General features: G+C 35.6%; 1 protein-coding gene and 1 long non-coding RNA gene across 2 annotated transcripts in view; both read left to right on the forward strand.

Annotated features, from left to right (window-relative positions):
• The window catches only part of adi1 (acireductone dioxygenase 1), a 28,457-nt gene extending 1,455 nt beyond the window's left edge, over positions 1-27,002 (forward strand). Inside the window, exons 2-4 of the mRNA XM_022673123.2 lie at positions 25,310-25,429; positions 25,549-25,728; positions 26,565-27,002. Of these exons, the coding sequence (XP_022528844.1) occupies positions 25,310-25,429; positions 25,549-25,728; positions 26,565-26,681 (417 nt within the window). The 3' untranslated portion in view covers positions 26,682-27,002. The remainder of the gene's footprint in view (positions 1-25,309; positions 25,430-25,548; positions 25,729-26,564) is intronic.
• On the forward strand, positions 12,023-13,961 carry LOC111194345 (uncharacterized). Its single transcript, XR_007424001.1, has 6 exons — positions 12,023-12,150; positions 12,265-12,353; positions 12,435-12,540; positions 12,829-12,934; positions 13,038-13,141; positions 13,289-13,961. It is a non-coding gene; the product is annotated as an uncharacterized LOC111194345 (long non-coding RNA).
• Positions 27,003-27,925: the final 923 nt, after the last annotated feature.

The following is a 27,925-nucleotide window of genomic DNA, read 5'->3' on the forward strand; positions in this document are numbered from 1 at the left end:
ACTGTCATATCTAGTAGCAAGACAGTTCATTTTCATGCAGTATGCAAAAATATTTATTTGTTCATAATCTGCATTTTATATCATAATAAAGCTCAACTGCTATCATTTTTACTGTTTTATAAAGCGCCCTGAACTGCTCTTATTAATTATCTTTAAACCTACATAACTATTATACTGAGATCTACTTTTCTTTTCTTCTATTGTTTTTGTGTTGTGAAATGCGCTAAACAATTAAAGCTGTGTAAATGAGCATGATGTATTTATTTCCAAGAACAAAGGACAGAAAAGCTGGTCTGCAAATAAAATTTAATCCCATTATTAATTTAGTACTACACAATACATCTGTAACATGACAGTATGTTTTGTGAATATTTATAACAAGTTTTTATCTCAATTTAATAACACTCATGTTATCTCAGTTTCACTTTTGCGATTTTATTCACACCAGAAGTAAACAAACAGCGCATTCATCGCGAGATCCTGTGTTGTTCACGTGGGCTGCAGGTGGAGACTGTCCGACCTGACTTCTCCGCTCCTCCACCCCGCCCACCTGCACGCGGCTGCTCTCGCTGACCAGCAAGGCGAGGCGCAGCCGCATCTCGAACAAGCCTATTATTTCCAATAATTATTATATTACATATTAACTATAAATGTGTCTTTATAGATATAAATGTTTGAATGAGATTCATTACACTGTCTAGTGAGCAGTATATAAGCTGCCAAAGCAAACTTTTCTAATTAAATTACATATTAATATTTTAAAAGCCCCCCAAAGACTCCAACAATCTCTGCAGCCTTTCTCCTCACTGACAGAGTCCCTGTAAATCAGCAGGGATTTTATAAAGCACAGGGAAGCCTGAAACTTCTCTTCCAGGCTTCTCTGGACGCTTGAAAGCGGAACTAACGGTACGCGTCCACTGGCACTTTTCTTAAACGCAGGTCGCTGTGCCGGATCTCTTGGCTCGCCGCGTGTGGGCGTGTCCGTAACGTTTTTGAATTCAAATGAAGCAACAGATGTAGTCAATCATAAGTTTAATATTTTACCTTTTTAGTCAACTTCACTGTGATCTATAGTTGTATAAATCCATATTCCGCCATTTTAAGCCTCTCTTCTGTGTTTAAAAGGCGCCTGTTCTGTGTGTGTGAGGCTCGTCTGTGTGTGGTGTGGCAGCCTGCTGTTCCCTGATTGGCTGGACGCAGCGCGGCGGCCGGATTCATTTGAATAAAGTTGAGATCTGTTCAACTTTCCTGCCGGAGGGCGGGGCTGCGCTCAACGCAACGCAACCCAGTATGCACCGCGGCATGCGGCGGCTCTCTCCATTGAAATGAATGGGATGCGTCGGGGCTTAAGTGCCAGTGGACGCGTACGCGTGAAGTTGACTAAAAAGGTAAAATATTAAACTTATGATTGACTACATCTGTTGCTTCATTTGAATTCAAAAACGTTACGGACACGCCCACACGCGGCGAGCCAAGAGATCCGGTGTTACACCGTTTTCTGTGACCGTCGGGTTTTGTGACCACAGAGGGCGCTACTTCACAGTTTCTGTTCACGGGCACGAGCGCGCTGCGTAGACTGCGTAAGCTACGCGGACTCGCTTTATTTTCTCTTTCTGCTGCTGTCGAACGATGAAAAAAGGGTGTTTACATTTTTATGTTGTCTATAAATAAAATAAATGATCTTGAACATGAACGTTTCATTATTAATTCTCTGCATTTTCACGTCGTATGAAGAAAGTAGGGGGGGGGGGGGTGCACTGCAAAATACAAGCTTTTTCCCTAAACAAACCAAAACGTCAGAACCAGTAAAATATTAGATAAAACAGAAAACTGAGTAACACTAAGAAAATGTTTACTTTTATCCAATTACTTTTATGTTGAGTAGTATTGCAAAACAGAAGAAAATAGATTATCTCATACTTTACACCTGTTCTATTATGCTAAACATACATTAGATAATGTGTATCATATTTAAACTGATCTAAAAATTATTCAAATGGTAGTTATAATGCCCTATCCGATGTTAAAAGATTCCATTTTAATTCCATTTATTAAAAGGGTTAGGTTATTTTTTCATTGTTTTCTGTTATTTTGGAGACAAAATGGGCTGATACTTGATTCAACTGTAAAAATGTGCCTTTGTCAGGTCCTATCTTAAACATGAGTTATAAAGTTTTTTTTGTGAGAGTGAGGCAATCACTGGCCTTTACTCAAACTCTGACATCTGACATCAGAATATGTGACACTATTCATCTCCGTGTAAAACCAACCAAATCTTCACTCACTATTCCTTCACATTTTCAGCTTTACAAAACATTTATTACTGGACTTGATCGTAATGCTTTAGAATAGGGGTCATACTTTCTGACAGCTGGTATCAAAATATGTGACCCTATACCATCTTTATTAAATATAGTTTAAAACTTACCACATTTTCTCAGATTACTCACCATTCCTTCACCTTTTCAGCTACACAAAACATTAGTTACTGGACTTGACCATAATGCCTTAGAATAGGGGTCACACTTTCTGACAGCTGGTATCAGAATATGTGACCCTATACCATCTATACTAAATATAGTGTAAAACAAACCAAATACTGTCAGATTACTCACCATTCCTTCACCTTTTCAGCTATACAAAACATTTATTACAGGAATTGACCATAATGATTTAGAATAGGGGTCACACTTTCTGACAGCTGGTATCAGAATATGTGACCCTATACCATCTCCACATACAATAGTGTAAAACCAATAAAATCTTCTCAGATTACTCACTATTACTTCACCTTTTCAGCTATACAAAACATTTATTACTGGACTTGACCATAATGCTTTAGAATAGGGGTCACACTTTCTGACAGCTGGTATCAAAATATGTGACCCTATGCCATCTTTATTAAATATAGTGTAAAACTAACCAAATCTTCTCAGATTACTCACTATTCCTTCACCTTTTCAGCTACACAAAACATTTATTACTGGACTTGACCATAATGATTTAGAATAGGGGTCACACTTTCTGACAGCTGGTATCAGAATATGTGACCCTATACCATCTCTATTAAATATAGTGCAAAACCAACCAAATACTGTCAGATTACTCACTATTACTTCACCTTTTCAGCTATACAAAATATTTATTACTGGACTTGACCATAATGATTTAGAATAGGGGTCACACTTTCTGACAGCTGGTATCAGAATATGTGACCCTATACCATCTCTATTAAATATAGTGCAAAACCAACCAAATACTGTCAGATTACTCACTATTACTTCACCTTTTCAGCTACACAAAACATTTATTACTGGACTTGACCATAATGCTTTAGAATAGGGGTCACACTTTCTGACAGCTGGTATCAAAATATGTGACCCTATGCCATCTTTATTAAATATAGTGTAAAACTAACCAAATCTTCTCAGATTACTCACTATTCCTTCACCTTTTCAGCTACACAAAACATTTATTACTGGACTTGACCATAATGATTTAGAATAGGGGTCACACTTTCTGACAGCTGGTATCAGAATATGTGACCCTATACCATCTCTATTAAATATAGTGCAAAACCAACCAAATACTGTCAGATTACTCACTATTACTTCACCTTTTCAGCTATACAAAATATTTATTACTGGACTTGACCATAATGATTTAGAATAGGGGTCACACTTTCTGACAGCTGGTATCAGAATATGTGACCCTATACCATCTCTATTAAATATAGTGCAAAACCAACCAAATACTGTCAGATTACTCACTATTACTTCACCTTTTCAGCTATACAAAATATTTATTACTGGACTTGACCATAATGATTTAGAATAGGGGTCACACTTTCTGACAGCTGGTATCAGAATATGTGACCCTATACCATCTCTATTAAATATAGTGCAAAACCAACCAAATACTGTCAGATTACTCACTATTACTTCACCTTTTCAGCTATACAAAATATTTATTACTGGACTTGACCATAATGCTTTAGAATAGGGGTCACACTTTCTGACAGCTGGTATCAAAATATGTGACCCTATGCCATCTTTATTAAATATAGTGTAAAACTAACCAAATCTTCTCAGATTACTCACTATTCCTTCACCTTTTCAGCTACACAAAACATTTATTACTGGACTTGACCATAATGATTTAGAATAGGGGTCACACTTTCTGACAGCTGGTATCAGAATATGTGACCCTATACCATCTCTATTAAATATAGTGCAAAACCAACCAAATACTGTCAGATTACTCACTATTACTTCACCTTTTCAGCTATACAAAATATTTATTACTGGACTTGACCATAATGATTTAGAATAGGGGTCACACTTTCTGACAGCTGGTATCAGAATATGTGACCCTATACCATCTCTATTAAATATAGTGCAAAACCAACCAAATACTGTCAGATTACTCACTATTACTTCACCTTTTCAGCTATACAAAATATTTATTACTGGACTTGACCATAATGATTTAGAATAGGGGTCACACTTTCTGACAGCTGGTATCAGAATATGTGACCCTATACCATCTCTATTAAATATAGTGCAAAACCAACCAAATACTGTCAGATTACTCACTATTACTTCACCTTTTCAGCTATACAAAATATTTATTACTGGACTTGACCATAATGATTTAGAATAGGGGTCACACTTTCTGACAGCTGGTATCAGAATATGTGACCCTATTCCATCTTCATTTAAAATTGTGTGAAACCAATTAAATCTTTTCAAATCTTTTCAAATCAGTTTACTCAGCATTCCTTCACTTAGTCCTTTCAATCTGTTTCTTAGGCATTAAAATAATAATAATAATAATAATAATAATAATAATAATAATAATAATAATAATAATAATAATAATAATAATAATAATAATTTTTAAGTGTGTGAGAACACTAATATTTAAGAAGAAAATGTGTAATATATTGATTGTTTACACTTGCAGTGCATGGACATTAAACGTAGGGTTGGGGGAGGGGCTGTTTTCCCCCATCATGCTCTGTAACTGATGTTTTTTTTTAGTTGTGGTCAAGTTAGCTAGTTTCGGATTACGGTATACGGTACATGGATTGATTTTATTATGGACTCCAAAACTGCCAAAGAAATCAGAGAATTTCTTCTCACTGGCAAATACCCTGATGTTTTTGATAAGCATCAGAGGTACATACTGAGACGGAGGGCATCCAATTTCTGCATCACTGGTAAGGATACAGGCCATTAACATACTTCAAAATGGTTATTTTGTTAGTGATACTAATTATTGTCTGTAATATGTGCCTGCATATGTTGTAGAAACGTCAGTCATGATGATTTCTGTTGACTTCTTTAGACAACGAACTGTACTACATAAGACACAGGGGAACCGAAAAAGAGTGCAAGGTGAAGGTGGTGTGTAGTGCGGCAGAGGCTGATGCTCTCTTTGTCGAGTTTCACAGTAGTGGAATCGGAGCTCACTGTGGGCAAATAAAGACAAGGGATGCAATCTCTCAAAGATTCTACTGGCCTGGCATGTCTGGGGATATTGAGAAATGGGTATGTTTATATATTTAATCATGTTGAGTTGCAATTACTTCTTACTTCAGCAAATCAACTGTGGGATCGTATTATGTTTATCTATTCATATTTTGATATAGGTGTCACAGTGCACAGTTTGCCAGAAAAACAAGAGAGATATAAAGGCCAGCACGGAATACAAGCCGATCAAGGTATACACTTACATCAGTTGCTAAATAACACTTGCATATTTAATCCTTGTGAGTACTTAAAATACCCCTTTTTTATCTGGCACACTTGTGGGCCTCATCCTTGCCTTTGTTTTGGCCCAGTTGTGACTGAGTCTTCTGGCCCATATATTTTCAAGTAAATAAAATGAACAAATGTGACAGTATACTACCTATACTATAATACCTTTTTAAATTATATTGTCAAGTTAGATTTAGACACTGATTGAGCAGTCACGAAATGAGCCAAATTATTTACTCAAGTCCTCTGATGTGTTTTTTTTTTCTCTTTTATTTGTTCTAGTATACAGTAACAGTAGTCATAATGAAGTAGGAGATTTTTCTACAATTGTTGGCTACATATCAGGGTCAGGACTGTACAAATTTACGAAATATGCTCCTCACATTACTTAAATTGTCTTCACCCTGACATGTGAAGCATTGGCATTGTGTTGTAAAATACAATTTTTGCAAATCACTTGTGACATTTTTTTATTATTATTAATCATAGGTTGTAAAAGAGTCTGCACACAATTACCAAAGATAGGTTATACTGATGTTTATACTTACTAAAAAGATACCATACTGACTGTAGGTTTCATAAATCTATTGATTGTTAAATAAATCAATTTTGTCACTATCAAAAATGCTAAATATTTGTTCTTATTCCTGATTGATTCAATAATCAATGCTGGAATTTAAATCTGTATGTATGTTTGTATGTATTATTATGGTCAGGTTTTTACTAGTTTCTGTTCTTTTCCTACAATGAATATTATAAATGTATATATGTATGTTTTTGCCTTTTTTGACAGACCAAAGTTCCATTTGAATTGGTGGGAATGGATCTCATCGGCAAGCTTGTGAAGACAGAGCAAAACCACCAGTACATATGTGTCATAATTGACTATTGTACTAGGTGGACTCAGGCATATGCACTAAAATCAAAGTCTGCAGAAGAGGTCACACAGAGCATTTTGAAATTTGTCTACCAATTTGAAGTGCCAAAACGGATTCTGACTGACCAAGGTAGAGAATTTGTCAATGCTGTGAGTATTTTTATTCCTTTATGATTATTTTACAGTTTTTCTCTGTCCCTTTAGAACAGATTAACATTTAATTTCTCAAAAATATTAATTAATTTTCACATCATCTAATCAATTGTGCTCATCACAGAAACCATTTGTCATAATTTTACAGAAACAGCAAATGCTTTGGAGTGCAATTGCAAATGATTTTGTACAGCTGTCTGCTGTCATGTAGATCGCAATATATTATACTTTACTGTGCTGGACTGTCCTACCCCTCCATCCTAAACATCTAGCCATTAGTTCACTTCATATCTCCTTAAATTCAAATTAGTTAAAGCAGTTGTCCAGACCTGAGAATCCGATTTTATACATTTCTATTAGATATTTTGGATAAATATTAGTAGAATTGTGCCTTTTAGCAATGAAGGAAATTTTTTTGGTATGTTTCAGATAAAATAAGGGCCACATATGATCAATCCTGGCCCTACATTGGCAAAGGCCAATTAAAGGATGGCCTTAAACTGACAAAGCGCAGTGCTCTGATAGTTCTGTCTGCCAATCTGTCTAATGTGTGTTGTAAATCCTTTTCAACCGATATTCATTAACACAATACAAGATAGTTAATGTTCCAACAGATAAACTTTATTTTATTATTTATTTTTTATTATTTATGTTGTCAGAACCAGGCGGGAGGACAATAGATTTATTATACTGAAGACGTAGGTGTCAGGCAGGCACGGGGTCATGTCAAGATAGGATACAGTTTATGGGACCAAAGGGGGGGGCTGTTCAACCTTCTTCACTCACACCATAGTGGGATGATCTATATAATCTTGTGTATGTCTTTTGGTTTTCGAACATTCTCCTCGACTCTCTGAGCGGAGCATTGTTCCCGGAAGATCTTCTGAAATAAACTGTTAAATTAGCTGAAGACTTTGGTATCCTGACTCTTCTTGACTTCTCTACTCATCTCAACCATTTAAAAGAACTCAGGGGGAAACGCACTGGAAACGGCGCTGTAAGGGGTAGTGCGGCCTTTCCCGACAACAGTCATGACCCTTACCTGTTTCCAATTAACCTGTTCATCTGTGGGATGTTCCAAACAAGTGTTTTCTTGAGCATTCCTAAACTTCACCACTCTTTTGTTGCCCCTGTCCCAACTTTTTTGGAACGTGTTGCATCAAATTCAAAGTGAGTGAATATTTGCAAAAAAAAACAATAAAGTTTATCCGTTTGAACATTAAATATCTTGTCCTTTTAGTGTATTCAATTAAATATAGCTTGAAAAGCATTTGCACATCATCATATTCTTTTTTTACACAACATCCCAACTTGAATTGGGGTTGTACTTCAGTGAATCATACTCACATTTTAAATAGAATGTTTCTTTACAATATAATTGCTTTTCATGTTTACCTTTATGAATGGAAAAAATATCTACTGTTTCTTGGGGTAAAGCAAAAGTCTATGTCAATACACATATATTTCCAATATGTTTTATTATTTTTTTCTTATTCTGTAGATTAACTCACAAGTGTGTGAAGTACTTGGCATTAGAAGAAGTCTCTGTGCCCCATATCATCCTCAAACTAATGGGTTGGTGGAGAGACTGAACGGAACTATACAAAGGTAAAACAAAGACTGTTAAGGCTGTCATTACATTCTTCGTTAAGCTACTAAAAAGTGTTGCTTTTCATATAATGATTTAGATAATGATGTTTATAAATATTATGGCTACTTGTGTATGTATATGTCAAATTGTGTATGTGTTTGTCATGTTTAGAGCTCTTGGCAAGATGGTGGATGAGAAACCTAACAACTGGGATCTGTACCTGGATGCAGTAATGTTTGGACTGCGCACAAAAAAGCAGTTAACCACACGGTTCTCCCCATTCTTTTTGATGTTCGGGAGAGAAGCACGTTATCCTGCTGAGGTGCCAGAGGACTATCAGGTTAAGTAAAATGTGTTCTTTTAAGAGGATACACATACAATGAGCAGCTATTATTTGGGTGATGGGACATTCTCAGCATTGCAGTGACACTGACATGGTGATGGTGTTTTTGCATGTGTTGAGCTGCAGTGTCCTTGCTGGACTAAAAATAGTCCACCAAAAGCATCTTATGGGTGGCGTCCTGTGGGCAACATTATTTTGGGCATTGTCTTGTTGGTAGCATCCTGTAAGCACTGATAAAGGACTAGAGGTGACCAACACAAACAGTGCTGCAAAAGATTCAGAGCTTATGTCTCTTTTACAAGGTGGAGCAGCTGTAGATAGGAGTGACTAGTAGAGTGATAGACAATGAGTGAACGTTTAAAAACTCCAGCAGTACTGCTGTATCTGATCCACTTGTACCAGCAAAACACACACTAACACCTCATACACCACCATGCTAATCAGTGCTAATCACTGCAATGCTGAGGATAACCACCCATCACGCAAATAATAATAGCTGCTCTGTGGTGGTCTCTCCAGTAGTGATCCTGATCCAGATTGTAGAATAGGGTGAAAGGAGGATAATTATATGCAGAGAAACAGATACAGGACTACAGTCAGGAATTACTGTATTATATATGCATTATAAACTACAAAGTGACCTATATGATCAGAGGAGACAGTGAGTGTAGAAATAAGTTGTTCCCAATAAAGATTTTGTTGTGTCTATACAGAAATTATTAATGCAAGATTAAGAAATTGCTCTTATTGAGATACTAAGTATATATATCTCAAGTTTTTTCCTTCCTTGTAGAATGAGGAATGGCTTCTATCTGTAGAATATGTTTTTCCACATAGAGGCCTAGTTTTTCTGGTAATCTGCCATGAGGGTTGTGAAATGGGTGGCGTATTAATGACATTGCTAACTGGTGTATTCAGACTATGGCTCCTTGTTTCATGTATATTTTATGTAACTTTTTAAAGAAGTATTTAAATTATGTTCAAGTTAATGAACAATAACTGTTGTACAATACATTATAAGGTAGAAAAGAGAAATTTGCTCATTTTTGTTTTAAGTAAGTTATTGGTATTACTGTGTTGGCTTTTAGTTTTGAGTAATCTGATTAAAAACTAGTTAAAATGAATGAAATTAATAAAATAAATACCACGTCAAATACTTTCAAGGTTGAACTGACCTTTTTGTTTTACTGTGAAAGGACAAAAACTACATTACTGCATTATACCAGAAATAACATAAATGCATAGAAACAACATTTAATGCATAGTAACTAACCAATGAATAAAGATAAAAGTATGTATTATCTAGCAGATAAAATCTGTGCAGGACAAAGAGTGTGCTTGCTGTATGAGGTCTGCATTATTTGATCACACATTATTTATATTAGTTCAGTTATTTTCTCTTGATGTAGCCAACAGATGTTGTACTGTACTGTAAGTACACATTTTTATTTGTTTATTGCCATACATTGTTACAGGTTGATGCTACTGTTGAGAATGTGCTTTCTGAAGAATTGGTGGCAATTGACATTGAGAGGCATGACAGAATCCTGAACATTGTCCAGGAGAATGTGGAAGGAGTTCAGGAGAGAACAAGAAAAAGGCTGCAGTCAAAACTCCCTCAGCAAAATCTTCAGGTGGGGGATGTAGTTCTGAGAAAGAATATCCGCAGCCAGCAACGAAAAGGAGGAAAGCTTGACCCAGAATTCCTCGGCCCCTTTACTATCACCAAAGTAGCAGGAAAAAGCATTGACCTTGTTGACTCCAATGGAAAAGCCATCCACAAGGTTAACATTGATCATTTAAAACTGTACAATGAACAGACCCCGAGGATACCACAAAAGTTAAAAGGGCATCATGATGTATTCAGTATCGCTCCTCCCTCAGTCACTTCCTCTCCACCAGAGAGGAAGTCATCTCCTCTCCACCAGCCACTGTCACTTCCTCTCCACCAGCCACTGTCATCTCCTCTCCACCAGCCACTGTCATCTCCTCTCCACCAGCCACTGTCATCTCCTCTCCACCAGCCACTGTCATCTCCTCTCCACCAGCCACTGTCATCTCCTCTCCACCAGCCACTGTCATCTCCTCTCCACCAGCCACTGTCATCTCCTCTCCACCAGCCACTGCCAACCTCCACCCTTCTGTCATCTCTTCTCCATTATCCACTGTTCAACCTGCTGTTCAACCTGCTGTTACCACCTCCCCACCTACTTCCACCTCTGTTCTACCAGTTCCAGTCACATCCTCTCCACCTCCTGTCATCTCCTCTCCACCTTCTGGAACCATCTTTGCTCAAACATCTGTTTCCTCCTTAGAAAAATGTATGTATACATGAGCAGATTAAATTAAACCATCAGTATAGTACATACACCAGAAATACACAAGAAACTACATTTGTTTCTTTGAGTACAAATTTTCAGTTGGCATTTAACACTTTCAACAAAGCTTCATTACACTGTCTCACAAAAGTAGGTACACACCTCACATATTTTTTTAAATATCTTTTCATCTGAACACTGAAGATATGACACTTTAATACAATGTAATATAATCAGTGTACAGCTTGTATAACAAAGAAAATTAGCTGTGCCTTCATACAACTCAACACACATTAATGTCTGAACTGCTGGCAAGTGAGTACACCCCTAAGTGAAAATGGCCAAATTGTGCGGAAAGTGGCAATATTTTTTGTGACCACAATTATTATCTAGCCCTGTCTTAACCCTCTTGGGCATGGAGTTTACTAGAGCTTCACAGGTTGCTACAGGAATCTAATTTTGGTGCCAACAGTTTAGACATTAATAGCTGTGTGTTATTTTGAAAATTGCAACAAGAAAACACAATATGCTGCAGATTTTTTACACTTTATTGAAAGACCTTTCTACAATTTGTATTAATTGTTTCTTTAGGTGTGAAAGAGGCTTGGGAAGGAAAAAATGTTCATGTCCTTCTGTCAAAAATTGGACCATACAAATTGTTTTATTGGGACATCGCCAACCTAGCACCCAATCAACAGGTTGAAAGTGAGGTAAGATACATATTTTACGTTTTACGTTACGTTTTATCAACCTGTGACATCACAGAACATCATAAGTGATGTATATGAATTGATATTTACATTATTTTCTTCCTCATAGGTGATCAATGCTTATCTGAAGCATATTGTTCACAAGAAAAATCAAGAACATGGAGGCAAACAGGCACTATACATTGATTCTTTTGAAATGACTGGTATGTGGCAGGGGAAGAACACAAAACTGAAGGTAGGCAAATTACTGTTTTGCATTTTAATAATGCTGTATTATATGGATTTTCTAAAGTCTTGTTATAATTTTATAATTTTTGAACCTTTTTTAAGTGTGACCCCAATAACTTTCAAGTGATTCTGGGAGCTGTAAACGAGCCAAACCACTGGATACTGACAGTAAGAATACGATATTTTGTAAATTGTAATGATACTGTAATGTATCTGTAATATTATGTGTTTTTTGCTGTGACTATATGTGACTGATATACAAATATTTCTACACCTATATAGGCATTTTTTCCACAACAAAAAAGGAGTTTGGTGCTTGATTCTCTTGGAAACGCCTCCACAAAATTAGTCACATGTGAAAGGACAGCAAGGTACTCTTTTCATGATAATGAAAAATGGTCTATTATGAAGGCCAAGGAACAATATATACAATAATCTTTGTTTCTTTTTAGAGCATTCATGAGAAAGCGAGGGTGTGAGGTGTCCACATGGACAACAGAAACGGTTCCTCATGCATTACAGACAGATGCTGTGTCATGTGGAGTGTTTGTGCTGAAAGTAAGTTGATTTAAGTGTCCATTTTGAACTGAAGAACTGTTTGATGTTTTTCATAAAGCTAAATTGTTTAGTAAAAAAATATATGTATGGCCCAGTCAATAACTGTAAAGATTATACATATTTGAATATATACACCATAGATTCAAAATAGATGTTTTGGGATATTTTTGGACATAAGAATTGTTGGGTTCCAAATTCAGTTTTAGAACATTTCAAGCGCTATGAATTAACAGTTATATATGAAAGTGTTTTTATATGGCAGTTGATTTTAATTTCTTCATTCCTTAGTACGCTGAGAATATTCTGGCAGAGGAGCCACTGACATTTACTAATTCAAAATCAGCTGTTCAGACTTACAGATGGGAGGTGGCAATGACTTTGCTCAAGGAGACAGGTAAAATTCTTGTGTTGACCAATAATTCTATTTTTGATAAAGTAAGTATGTGTAATGAAAATCTGATCATCACAATCTGCAATTACTATTGTATTTTAATCAGATAATCTCGAAGATGTGTGCCACTACTGTGGAGAAAAAAGTGGAGAAACAGAAAAAAGCAAACGTGGGAAAAAAAAGAAAGGGCAAGCATGCAATACTGTCTGGGTAAGATGTTTTTCATTAATAAAAATAAAATTAAACAATATATAGGTATAGTATAGCATAATTTAATATAGTATACAGTAGTATAGTATAGTATGGAAAATCCAATTAATATATAATATATAAAAATATGCATGTGATTGATTACAGATCCAGTGTGATGACTGCACTAGGTGGTTTCACCTAAATTGTGTGGGGAAACCCAACATAAATGAGAGCTACAGCTGTGCTGCATGCCAATAGCAAGAGAGCTATCTTACAAAGAGATCACTATTTTTTTTTTTTTATATATATATATAATTTTATTTCCATTTTTTTTCCCATTTTCTCCCAATTTTACACGGTCAGTTACCCAACCCACTCATTAGGACTCCCCCTAATACTAGTGATGCCCCAACACACCAGGAGGATGAAGACCAACCCCCCCCTTTCTCTGACAGGTGAAGTCAGACTCTGCCTATTTTTGAACAGCTGCTGATGCAGCATTGCCAAGTAGCATCATCAGCTCACAGACGCCTTGTGCTGATCGAAATCATCCTTTGGAGTGATGAGGGGAAAGAGTGCCATGTACCCACCCAGAGAGAGCAAGGCCAATTTTGCTGCCTGAGGGTTCCGGTAGCTAATGGCAACTACATAAACAGGATTTGAACCGGCGAGCTCCTGGTCATAGAGGCAGTGCAAAGCCTGCTGGACCACTCGGAGGCCATCACTATGTTTTGTTTTGACAGAAAGGTTTGTGTTTATGTGTATGTATCTTTTGCATGTTTTCCCATTATTTGAGCTTGATTATTATGTAGACTTTGCAATAAATAAGTATTTTCAACAGTGCCTCACTTTTTGAATTAAAATATATGTGCCTAGCCTGAATACACTCCTTTGCAATAATTATTGCTTTACTGAAAAGGTAAAGGAATAGTGAGTAATCTGAGAAGATTTGATTTTTGAATAGAGTCACAAATTCTGATACCAGCTGTCAGAATCAGTGACCCCTATTCTAAATCATTATGGTCAAGTCCAGTAATAAATGTTTTGTGTAGCAGAAAAGGTGAAGGAATGGTGAGTAATCTGACAGTATTTGGTTGGTTTTGCACTATATTTAATAGAGATGGTATAGGGTCACATATTCTGATACCAGCTGTCAGAAAGTGTGACCCCTATTCTAAATCATTATGGTCAAGTCCAGTAATAAATATTTTGTGAAGCTGAAAAGGTTAAGGAATAGTGAGTAATCTGAGAAAATGTGGTTAGCTTTACACAGTTTTAAATAGAGATGGTATAGGGTCACATATTCTGATACCAGCTGTCAGAAAGTGTGACCCCTATTCTAAATCATTATGGTCAAGTCCAGTAATAAATATTTTGTGTAGCTGAAAAGGTGAAGGAATAGTGAGTAATCTGAGAAGATTTGGTTAGTTTTACACTATATTTAATAAAGATGGCATAGGGTCACATATTTTGATACCAGCTGTCAGAAAGTGTGACCCCTATTCTAAAGCATTATGGTCAAGTCCAGTAATAAATGTTTTGTATAGCTGAAAAGGTGAAGTAATAGTGAGTAATCTGACAGTATTTGGTTGGTTTTGCACTATATTTAATAAAGATGGCATAGGGTCACATATTTTGATACCAGCTGTCAGAAAGTGTGACCCCTATTCTAAAGCATTATGGTCAAGTCCAGTAATAAATGTTTTGTATAGCTGAAAAGGTGAAGGAATAGTGAGTAATCTGACAGTATTTGGTTGGTTTTGCACTATATTTAATAGAGATGGTATAGGGTCACATATTCTGATACCAGCTGTCAGAAAGTGTGACCCCTATTCTAAATCATTATGGTCAATTCCAGTAATAAATGTTTTGTGTAGCTGAAAAGGTGAAGGAATAGTGAGTAATCTGAGAAGATTTGGTTAGTTTTACACTATATTTAATAAAGATGGCATAGGGTCACATATTTTGATACCAGCTGTCAGAAAGTGTGACCCCTATTCTAAAGCATTATGGTCAAGTCCAGTAATAAATGTTTTGTATAGCTGAAAAGGTGAAGTAATAGTGAGTAATCTGACAGTATTTGGTTGGTTTTGCACTATATTTAATAGAGATGGTATAGGGTCACATATTCTGATACCAGCTGTCAGAAAGTGTGACCCCTATTCTAAATCATTATGGTCAAGTCCAGTAATAAATATTTTGTATAGCTGAAAAGGTGAAGTAATAGTGAGTAATCTGACAGTATTTGGTTGGTTTTGCACTATATTTAATAGAGATGGTATAGGGTCACATATTCTGATACCAGCTGTCAGAAAGTGTGACCCCTATTCTAAATCATTATGGTCAAGTCCAGTAATAAATATTTTGTATAGCTGAAAAGGTGAAGTAATAGTGAGTAATCTGACAGTATTTGGTTGGTTTTGCACTATATTTAATAGAGATGGTATAGGGTCACATATTCTGATACCAGCTGTCAGAAAGTGTGACCCCTATTCTAAATCATTATGGTCAAGTCCAGTAATAAATATTTTGTATAGCTGAAAAGGTGAAGTAATAGTGAGTAATCTGACAGTATTTGGTTGGTTTTGCACTATATTTAATAGAGATGGTATAGGGTCACATATTCTGATACCAGCTGTCAGAAAGTGTGACCCCTATTCTAAATCATTATGGTCAAGTCCAGTAATAAATATTTTGTATAGCTGAAAAGGTGAAGTAATAGTGAGTAATCTGACAGTATTTGGTTGGTTTTGCACTATATTTAATAGAGATGGTATAGGGTCACATATTCTGATACCAGCTGTCAGAAAGTGTGACCCCTATTCTAAATCATTATGGTCAAGTCCAGTAATAAATATTTTGTATAGCTGAAAAGGTGAAGTAATAGTGAGTAATCTGACAGTATTTGGTTGGTTTTGCACTATATTTAATAGAGATGGTATAGGGTCACATATTCTGATACCAGCTGTCAGAAAGTGTGACCCCTATTCTAAATCATTATGGTCAAGTCCAGTAATAAATATTTTGTATAGCTGAAAAGGTGAAGTAATAGTGAGTAATCTGACAGTATTTGGTTGGTTTTGCACTATATTTAATAGAGATGGTATAGGGTCACATATTCTGATACCAGCTGTCAGAAAGTGTGACCCCTATTCTAAATCATTATGGTCAAGTCCAGTAATAAATATTTTGTATAGCTGAAAAGGTGAAGTAATAGTGAGTAATCTGACAGTATTTGGTTGGTTTTGCACTATATTTAATAGAGATGGTATAGGGTCACATATTCTGATACCAGCTGTCAGAAAGTGTGACCCCTATTCTAAATCATTATGGTCAAGTCCAGTAATAAATATTTTGTATAGCTGAAAAGGTGAAGTAATAGTGAGTAATCTGACAGTATTTGGTTGGTTTTGCACTATATTTAATAGAGATGGTATAGGGTCACATATTCTGATACCAGCTGTCAGAAAGTGTGACCCCTATTCTAAATCATTATGGTCAAGTCCAGTAATAAATATTTTGTATAGCTGAAAAGGTGAAGTAATAGTGAGTAATCTGACAGTATTTGGTTGGTTTTGCACTATATTTAATAGAGATGGTATAGGGTCACATATTCTGATACCAGCTGTCAGAAAGTGTGACCCCTATTCTAAATCATTATGGTCAAGTCCAGTAATAAATATTTTGTATAGCTGAAAAGGTGAAGTAATAGTGAGTAATCTGACAGTATTTGGTTGGTTTTGCACTATATTTAATAGAGATGGTATAGGGTCACATATTCTGATACCAGCTGTCAGAAAGTGTGACCCCTATTCTAAATCATTATGGTCAAGTCCAGTAATAAATGTTTTGTGTAGCTGAAAAGGTGAAGGAATAGTGAGTAATCTGAGAAGATTTGGTTAGTTTTACACTATATTTAATAAAGATGGCATAGGGTCACATATTTTGATACCAGCTGTCAGAAAGTGTGACCCCTATTCTAAAGCATTATGGTCAAGTCCAGTAATAAATGTTTTGTGTAGCTGAAAAGGTGAAGTAATAGTGAGTAATCTGACAGTATTTGGTTGGTTTTGCACTATATTTAATAGAGATGGTATAGGGTCACATATTCTGATACCAGCTGTCAGAAAGTGTGACCCCTATTCTAAATCATTATGGTCAAGTCCAGTAATAAATATTTTGTATAGCTGAAAAGGTGAAGTAATAGTGAGTAATCTGACAGTATTTGGTTGGTTTTGCACTATATTTAATAGAGATGGTATAGGGTCACATATTCTGATACCAGCTGTCAGAAAGTGTGACCCCTATTCTAAATCATTATGGTCAAGTCCAGTAATAAATGTTTTGTGTAGCTGAAAAGGTGAAGGAATAGTGAGTAATCTGAGAAGATTTGGTTAGTTTTACACTATATTTAATAAAGATGGCATAGGGTCACATATTTTGATACCAGCTGTCAGAAAGTGTGACCCCTATTCTAAAGCATTATGGTCAAGTCCAGTAATAAATGTTTTGTATAGCTGAAAAGGTGAAGTAATAGTGAGTAATCTGAGAAGATTTTATTGGTTTTACACTATTGTATGTGGAGATGGTATAGGGTCACATATTCTGATACCAGCTGTCAGAAAGTGTGACCCCTATTCTAAATCATTATGGTCAATTCCTGTAATAAATGTTTTGTATAGCTGAAAAGGTGAAGGAATGGTGAGTAATCTGACAGTATTTGGTTTGTTTTACACTATATTTAGTATAGATGGTATAGGGTCACATATTCTGATACCAGCTGTCAGAAAGTGTGACCCCTATTCTAAGGCATTATGGTCAAGTCCAGTAACTAATGTTTTGTGTAGCTGAAAAGGTGAAGGAATGGTGAGTAATCTGAGAAAATGTGGTAAGTTTTAAACTATATTTAATAAAGATGGTATAGGGTCACATATTTTGATACCAGCTGTCAGAAAGTATGACCCCTATTCTAAAGCATTACGATCAAGTCCAGTAATAAATGTTTTGTAAAGCTGAAAATGTGAAGGAATAGTGAGTGAAGATTTGGTTGGTTTTACACGGAGATGAATAGTGTCACATATTCTGATGTCAGATGTCAGAGTTTGAGTAAAGGCCAGTGATTGCCTCACTCTCACAAAAAAAACTTTATAACTCATGTTTAAGATAGGACCTGACAAAGGCACATTTTTACAGTTGAATCAAGTATCAGCCCATTTTGTCTCCAAAATAACAGAAAACAATGAAAAAATAACCTAACCCTTTTAATAAATGGAATTAAAATGGAATCTTTTAACATCGGATAGGGCATTATAACTACCATTTGAATAATTTTTAGATCAGTTTAAATATGATACACATTATCTAATGTATGTTTAGCATAATAGAACAGGTGTAAAGTATGAGATAATCTATTTTCTTCTGTTTTGCAATACTACTCAACATAAAAGTAATTGGATAAAAGTAAACATTTTCTTAGTGTTACTCAGTTTTCTGTTTTATCTAATATTTTACTGGTTCTGACGTTTTGGTTTGTTTAGGGAAAAAGCTTGTATTTTGCAGTGCACCCCCCCCCCCCCCCTACTTTCTTCATACGACGTGAAAATGCAGAGAATTAATAATGAAACGTTCATGTTCAAGATCATTTATTTTATTTATAGACAACATAAAAATGTAAACACCCTTTTTTCATCGTTCGACAGCAGCAGAAAGAGAAAATAAAGCGAGTCCGCGTAGCTTACGCAGTCTACGCAGCGCGCTCGTGCCCGTGAACAGAAACTGTGAAGTAGCGCCCTCTGTGGTCACAAAACCCGACGGTCACAGAAAACGGTGTAACACCGGCACAGCGACCTGCGTTTAAGAAAAGTGCCAGTGGACACAATGTTTTCAGACACTGCGCTGCAGACACGTATCAGGCCAACACCCAACAGCAAGTGATTTTATTTCTATATTTCATATTAGTACAGTACAGTAGCAATTTTTATTATTAAAAAAATAATATAAAATCAACCGAGTCATATTTTTCAAAACTAAAAGTTGTAGTATGTTTATCAGGTGTGTCTCTAAAGACTACAAGTGATTTTATTTCTATATTTCATATTAGTACAGTACAGTAGCAATTTTTATTATTAAAAAAATAATATAAAATCAACCGAGTCATATTTTTCAAAAATAAAAGTTGTAGTATGTTTATCAGGTGTGTCTCTAAAGACTACAAGTGATTTTATTTCTATATTTCATATTAGTACAGTACAGTAGCAATTTTTATTATTAAAAAAATTATAAAAAATCAACCAAATCATATTTTTTAAAATTAAAAGTTGTAGTATGTTTATCAGGTGTGTCTCTGAGGACTACAAGTGATTTTATTTCTATATTTCATATTAGTACAGTACAGTAGCATTTTTTATTATTAAAAAAATTATATAAAATCAACCGAGACATATTTTTCAAAACTAAAAGTTGTAGTATGTTTATCAGGTGTGTCTCTAAAGACTACAAGTGATTGTATTTCTATATTTCATATTAGTGCAGTACAGTAGCAATTTTTATTATTTAAAAAATTATATAAAATCAACCAAATCATATTTTTCAAAAATAAAAGTTGTAGTTATTTTTCAGGTGTGTCTCTAAAGACTACGTATGATTTTTTTTATCTATATTTCATATGGGCGTGTTAAAGTAGAAATGCATTAAACGGCGCTGTGAATGTTTACGTTTTTAATCAGGGTCCGTACTTTGCAGACGGTCCCTTAACAGCTTCAGCGCCCGCTGCAGCGATTCCTGCCATTTTCAGTAAATATTCTCGGAGAAACAGAAAGGTTGGGTGTTTTCAGAAAATCTGACGTTTGTAGTCTGTTCTCTGTTCTTCTGTGGTTTGGAAAATGTAATTTGGGAGAGTTTAGGACATTGCCTGTGAGCAAGAGAACGGCCGAAAGGCGAATCTCCGCTGAATATCGAATATCAAACTAACTTTACTCCGCTGTAGAAAATTACTGCCAATACAATAGGACTAGGATATTTATAGAGCAGATACATATGAACCCCTTTTGACAGGCTCCAGAATCTAATAGAAAGCTGTTCCTGGACAGTAGAGGCTTTCAATAAATAAAAAAAGCAAAATAATATCTCTTAATGCCCCTGATTTAAGAAGAAACTGTGAATGAGCAGATGCCCCAATACTTTTATCCATTTAGAATTTATATAAACAGATATATAGACTTTATTGATACTGATGAAATGACCATATTTTTCTCACTACAAGGTGCACTGTATTATAAGGCGCATTATGTGACATTGCATTAGCATAAGCAGCTAACCCAACAACCCAAAATGCCACTGAACGGACCACGGTAAAGTTAGTTTCATTTTTGATATTCGACTTTTCGGCTCTAATAACTTCTGAATGGAGGATGGTAGACAGCAGATACTTACATAATCAGGACAGTACGACCACAGAGAGTGACGCACACCCTTCCTTTTACTGTTTGGGTGAAATTTGCGCAACGCCCTTTTAGCGTTAATACCGAAAAACTAAGCGCACTTTTCCTGTCAGAATAAAATGCATGTACTTCTAGACCACCTCTACATCTGTACACACTCATTTATTTACCTCCAAATCACTTCAGTGCATAAAAATGCCTATTAATGTTCCCACATAAGAATAGATGGCTTTAAGAAAAAAAAAACACCAATAGCTCCATATCCTTAGGGTTCATACACATCAGAATAACGGGGATGTATACTTTGAGTCATGAGGAAAATTGCACACCCATTAATATTATGCAAAATGCTCTAATTTTTTATTATATTTTATATATTCACAAATTCAATAGCATTTAAACCGAATTACACAGAACAATAAAAACAAGTGTGTATGATACAGTTAGGTGGCAACAAACACACACACATGCTTTATATTTATGATACAGTGCCAATTCTACATATTATTAAATTATATATATTTTAAAATTCAATAGCTTTTAAACTCAATTACACAGAATAATAAAAACAAGTGTGTATGCTACAGCTAGGTGGCAGCAGACACACACACTCTTTATATTTATGATACACTGCCAATTCTACTATTTATTAAATTTTATATATTTTAAAATTCAATAGCTTTCAAACCGAATTACACAGAACAATAAAAATAAGTGTGTATGATACAGCTAGGTGGCAGCAAACACGCTCACTCTTTATATTTATGATACACTGCCAATTCTACTAATTATTAAATTTTATATATTTTAAAATTCAATAGCTTTCAAACCGAATTACACAGAACAATAAAAATAAATGTGTATGATACAGCTAGGTGGCAACAAACACACACACTCTTTAAAATTTGGATACATTGCCAATTCTACTAATTATTAAATTATATATATTTTAAAATTCAATAGCTTTTACACCAAATCACACAGAACAATAAAAACTAGTGTGTATGATACAGCTAGGTGGCAATAAATACACACACTCTTTAAAATTTGGATACACTGCCAATTCTACTAATTATTAAATTATATACATTTTAAAATTCAATAGCTTTTAAACTCAGTTACACAGAATAAAAAAATATTGGATACAGTGAGCCATAGTATAAACAACATAGTATAAACCATAGTTTTAGCCATAATATAAATAACGCTAAAAATAGCTGTGTATGACACAAGTCGGTGTAAAATAAAGGGTGTTATGCAAATTTGGTTATGTAAAACCAAAACATCAAAAGAAAACTTTTTACTCTCTGTGGTCATTTTGTTGTCATTTGCTAGCTACCATCATCCATTCAAAAGTTCTTACGGTGACTTTGAGTCATGGGCAGAACTGCACACCCTTTAATTTTGGAAATTGACCAATAGCTTACAATGTCCTTGGCAATATTTATTCTAACAGAGAGCATACAGTACATTTAACTGTACATTAATAAAAAAGTTTAAATGTAGTTGTGTTTGTAACAGTTTTATGTAATTATGTAATATTATGTATTATATGTTTGTATAATGTATAACATTCAGTTAGTTACATGGTATACCTTAATCATTACATTACCTTGTTATTAAATAATCCACCTATTTATTTTTGTCTCAAATATCAAATTAATAATACATGTATTATGACCACAGAGAGTAAAAAGTTTTCTTTTAATGTTTTGGTTTTACATAACCAAATTTGCATAACACCCTTTATTTTACACCGACTTGTGTCATACACAGCTATTTTTAGCGTTATTTATACAGCTAGGTATTTATACAGCTAGGCTAAAACTATGGTTTATACTATGTTGTTTATACTATGGCTCACTGTATCCAATATTTTTTTATTCTGTGTAATTGAGTTTAAAAGCTATTGAATTTTAAAATGTATATAATTTAATAATTAGTAGAATTGGCAGTGTATCCAAATTTTAAAGAGTGTGTGTGTTTATTGCCACCTAGCTGTATCATACACACTAGTTTTTATTGTTCTGTGTGATTTGGTGTAAAACCTATTGAATTTTAAAATATATAAAATTTAATAATTAGTAGAATTGGCAATGTATCCAAATTTTAAAGAGTGTGTGTGTTTGTTGCCACCTAGCTGTATCATACACATTTATTTTTATTGTTCTGTGTAATTCGGTTTGAAAGCTATTGAATTTTAAAATGTATAAAATTTAATAATTAGTAGAATTGGCAGTGTATCATAAATATAAAGAGTGAGCGTGTTTGCTGCCACCTAGCTGTATCATACACACTTATTTTTATTTTTCTGTGTAATTCTGTTTGAAAGCTATTGCATTTTAAAATATATAAAATTTTATAATTAATAGAATTGGCAATGTATCCAAATTTTAAAGAGTGTGTGTGTTTGTTGCCACCTAGCTGTATCATACACACTACTTTTTATTGTTCTGTGTGATTTGGTGTAAAAGCTATTGAATTTTAAAATATATAAAATTTAATAATTAGTAGAATTGGCAGTGTATCATAAATATAAAGCATGTGTGTGTTTGTTGCCACCTAACTGTATCATACACACTTGTTTTTATTGTTCTGTGTAATTCGGTTTAAATTCTATTGATTTTTGAAATATATAAAATGTAATATTCACTAGAATTGGCACTGTATCCAAAATATAAATGGTGTGTGTGTCTGCTGCCACCTAACTGTATCATACACACTTGTTTTTATTATTCTGTGTGATTCGGTTTGAAAGCTACTACATTTTAAAATATATAAAATTTAATAATTAGTAGAATTGGCAATGTATCCAAATTTCAAAGCGTGTGTGTGTTTTCTGACACCTAGCTGTATCATACACACTTATTTTTAGTGTTCTGTGTAATTTGGTTTAAATTCTATTGATTTTTTAAATATATAAAATGTAATATTCACTAGAATTGGCACTGTATCTAAAATATAAATGGTGTGCATGTCTGCTGCCACCTAGCTGTGACATACACAGTTGCTGAAATGCTATTGAATTTGTGAATATATAAAATATAATAAAAAATTAGAGCATTTTGCATAATATTAATGGGTGTGCAATTTTCCTCATGACTCAAAGTATACATACCCGTTATTCTGATGTGTATGAACCCTAAGGATATGGAGCTATTGGTGTTTTTTTTTCTTAAAGCCATCTATTCTTATGTGGGAACATTAATAGGCATTTTTATGCACTGAAGTGATTTGGAGGTAAATAAATGAGGATGTAGAGGTGGTCTAGAAGTACATGCATTTTATTCTGACAGGAAAAGTGCGCTTAGTTTTTCGGTATTAACGCTAAAAGGGCGTTGCGCAAATTTCACCCAAACAGTAAAAGGGTGTGCGTCACTCTCTGTGGTCGTACTGTCCTGATTATGTAAGTATCTGTTGGCTACCATCCTCCGTTCAGAAGTTATTAGAGCCGAAAAGTCGAATATCAAAAATGAAACTAACTTTACCGTGGTACTGAACGGCACTACACTGAGGAACCCTGAGTGTTCCGGTAATCCAGGGTGTTATTAGCTAGCGGTTATTAGCTAGCGGCTAACATGGTTAACAAGTGCAGACACCACAGTCCAATATACTAAGCTCTGAACAACATAAAAGCCAGGAGTTAGCAGGTAATGACAATGCTGCTCCAGCAGTGCTAGCCAGGGTTAGCAGCAGGTTACAGACAGATAATAGACCACTGAAGTCGTGGGTCATTCTGTAGTCCACACAGCTGATCCAGTTAATGAACTGCCCTCTCTGAGGAGAGCTGGGAGTGTTACAGGCCCCCAGCTTTTCCCTTCCAAAACGTGCCACCGGAGGTGTGCTGCTGAGAGAGCTTGTAGAATGAATCCATGAAGCTTTATAGAAATCAAGGAACAACATAAAGCTATCATCACTGACTAATTCATTGTAATCCAACAGATCTAAAACCAATCTTATATTATTTGTAATATGTATTTTTCTCATAAACCCTGATTGGGATTCATCTATAATATAATCCAAAACCTCTTTGATCCTTCCAGTGAAAATCAGAGCCAAAATTTTATAATCAATATTGAGGAGCATAATTGGCCGCCAGTTTTCTATTTCCCTGGGATTACTGATTATTTTATCATTTACCTTAAATTGTTTAATTGAAGCATTTAAAGCATTTGTTTTCTCTGAGTTAGTTTCCGCTTCATCCAGCCATTTTTGACTGGAACGAACATAAGCTTCCTTGGTTTTTAACTTGTACATATCATTTGTTTTGTAAGTCCACATACTCACATTTCTCACTTTCTGTTAAGAGTTCCTTTTGTGATAATAAATCTATTTTAGAGATTATCTTTTTTTTTATTTGCTCTATTGCTTTTGGCCAATGCACTTCCAAAATTCCTTATGAACTTCCCCATCTCGTATTTTAAAAGCTCCAAGTTTTTACTATAAATCATTTGTGTCTCCTCCCTTTGCCAATAGAGCTTAATTAAAAAACTAATATGCTGCTTTAAATTAAAGGATATTAAGTGCGCCCTATGGTGCGTATATATATATATATATATATATATATATATATATATATATATGAACACAGATGCTGTTGTGATGTTTTTCTACTTCTATATAAATACAGCTAGCTGTACATAGAAGATCTATACAGAAATGCTGTAGTGGAAATGACATTGTTTTGAAGGAAAAGGGAAGTGATTTGCTGAATACTGCAGAAATAATGAAGTCTTCCTTTTTTCAGTTAAATGCTGACATCTATGAAAGTGATCCTGAGTTACAAAAGATCCGTGAAGATAGAGGTTACTCGTACATGGACATTATAACCATCCATCCGGATAAGCTGCCAAATTATGAGGATAAAGTAGGTCCACACTGTCTGCAGCTGTGCAGCTTCACAAACATCTGCTTTCCATAAAACATAATAAAACAGAATGAAAACCTGTTGAATCTGAGGTGTCACACGTCCTCTCTCTCTGCCAGCTGAAAATGTTCTATGAGGAACATCTGCACCTGGACGACGAGATCCGCTACATCTTGGAAGGAAGAGCGTACTTTGACGTCAGGGACCAAAATGACCGCTGGATACGAATTGCTATGACCAAGGGAGACCTGATCACACTACCAGCAGGAATTTACCACAGATTCACCCTGGATGAGACAGTAAGACCCCTCATATCTCTGACACCTAAAACATTTTTTTTATACATATTTTTTAACATTTATGAACACTGCCTGGCCAAAAAAAGGGTCACACACTCTATTATAACTTACATTTGGTTGGAGCGCCTTTAGCTTTGATTGCAGCACTGTGCATTCACTGTGGCATTGTTTCAATAAGCTTCTGCAGTGTCACAAGATTTATTTCAATCCAGTGTTGCATTTGTTTTTTGTGGCATTGATGATGGTAGAGTCTGACCGCTGCACAAAGCCTTCTCCAGCACATCCCAAAGATTCTCAATTAGGTTAAGATCTGGACTCTGTGGTGAACTGTCTCATGCTCCCTGAACTCTGCACTCTTTCACAAGTCCAGCCCCATGAATCCTGACATTGCTATCTTGGAATGTGGCCGTATCATCAGGGAAGAAAAAAAAAAATCCATTGATGAAATAACCTGTTCTATATTCAGTATATTCAGGTAGTCAGCTGACCTCATTCTTTCAGCACATACTGTTGCTGAACCTAAACCCGCAGACCAACTGCAGCATCAACCCCACATCATTTACTTAATTAAATTCAGGTGGCAACTTTTTTTTGGCCAGACAGTTTTTTTTTTTTTTTTTTTTTTGTCTTATTCAAATAACCAGGTTTATCTGTTATTAAAATGTTCTTTTGCTGAATGGGATCTTAGTCCTCAGGATATTATCCCAGAATTTTCAATACATACAATTCAATACATTCATTAGAAGGCTTGTCCACAAACAATCTATCTGTATTGTAAGACATGAAAATTGTACATAAAACACGTAATGAAACACTTCTCTTTCTCTCTGTTATAGAACTACACTAAAGCCATGAGGCTGTTTGTTGGAGAGCCAGTGTGGAAGGCTTACAACCGCCCAGCTGATGAGTTTGAAATTCGCCAGAAGTACGTGCAGTCACTGAAGTGCCGCTAAGCTGCAAATAATACCTGAAGAGACATGTTCTTAAGATCTATGCCCTATGCAATTCCTCAATAATCCTACACTAATATCAGTATTCATAGTGCCTTTATTTTTAGATGATTAAAGTACACGATCAATTTACAATTATGAAGACTGTCAGGGCAGTGCTATTTGTAGCTTTAGTGACTCTTTAGTAAGACATTTGAAACTGAAACTCTGTCATAGTGAGGTGCAAATGAAACTACTGCACACCTGCTTCTGTAGTGTTATAGTGTCTTAAACTTTTAATGATCAGATTTTAACAAATTGAAATAAAGTTTCAGTTTCTTTTTTTCCCCCTCTCCATCCTGTTATGGGTCATAGCCCCCATTTCCCTATTTTCTCCCAATTTGTCTATCCAATTGTCCCACCTCTTTGTGCATCCCCATCACCGGTGGCACCTGCGACCCTAGGAGGATAAGGATGAGCACATGTCTCCTCCGACACGTGTGAAGTCAGTCACCCCTTTTTTTGAGCTGCTGCTGATGAATCATTACCTGAGCAGCTAGCGCGCTCGGAGGAAAGCACAGCGGCTAGGTTCCGATTCATCCGCTCACAAATGCCTCGTGCCGCCCAGCGCCACCTTAAGTGTGATGGGGAGAGAGCGCCATCTACCCACCCCAGAGGGAGCAGAGCCAATTTTGCTCCCTCTGAGCTCTGGCAGCTGATGGCAAAGCTGCATGAGCGGGTGTTCGAACCTGCGACCTCCCGCTCATAGTGGCAGCGCATTAGACCCCCGGACCACTCGGCGCCCCTAATAAAATGTATTTTTCTTGTCTGGGAAAATTTTTAGGACACACCATATTTATTAGTACGTATCCTCTGTAAATTAATACCTAACCAGAACATGGTAAGATGGGTTTCTGGAGGAGCCCGTTTTATTTAAACCTCAGATACAGCGCTTTTACACTGCATGTATGTTATTTCTATGTTATTTTAAACGTTTCCCTATTTTCTCCCAATTTATCTATCCAATTGTCCCACCCTTTTGTACGTCCCCATCACCAGTGGCACCTGCAACCCTAGGAGGATAAGCATGAGCACATGTCTCCTCCGAGACATGTGAAGTCAGTCACCCCTTTTTTCAAGCTGCTGCTGATGAATCATTACCTGAGCAGCCAGTGCGCTTAGAGGAAAGCACAGCAGGCAGGTTTCGATTCATCCGCTCACAGACGCCTCGTGCTGCCCGGCACCACCCTTAAGTGTGATGGGGGGGA

Source organism: Astyanax mexicanus, chromosome 14, assembly GCF_023375975.1.
Source record: "Astyanax mexicanus isolate ESR-SI-001 chromosome 14, AstMex3_surface, whole genome shotgun sequence".
Classification (NCBI taxonomy): domain Eukaryota; kingdom Metazoa; phylum Chordata; class Actinopteri; order Characiformes; family Acestrorhamphidae; genus Astyanax; species Astyanax mexicanus.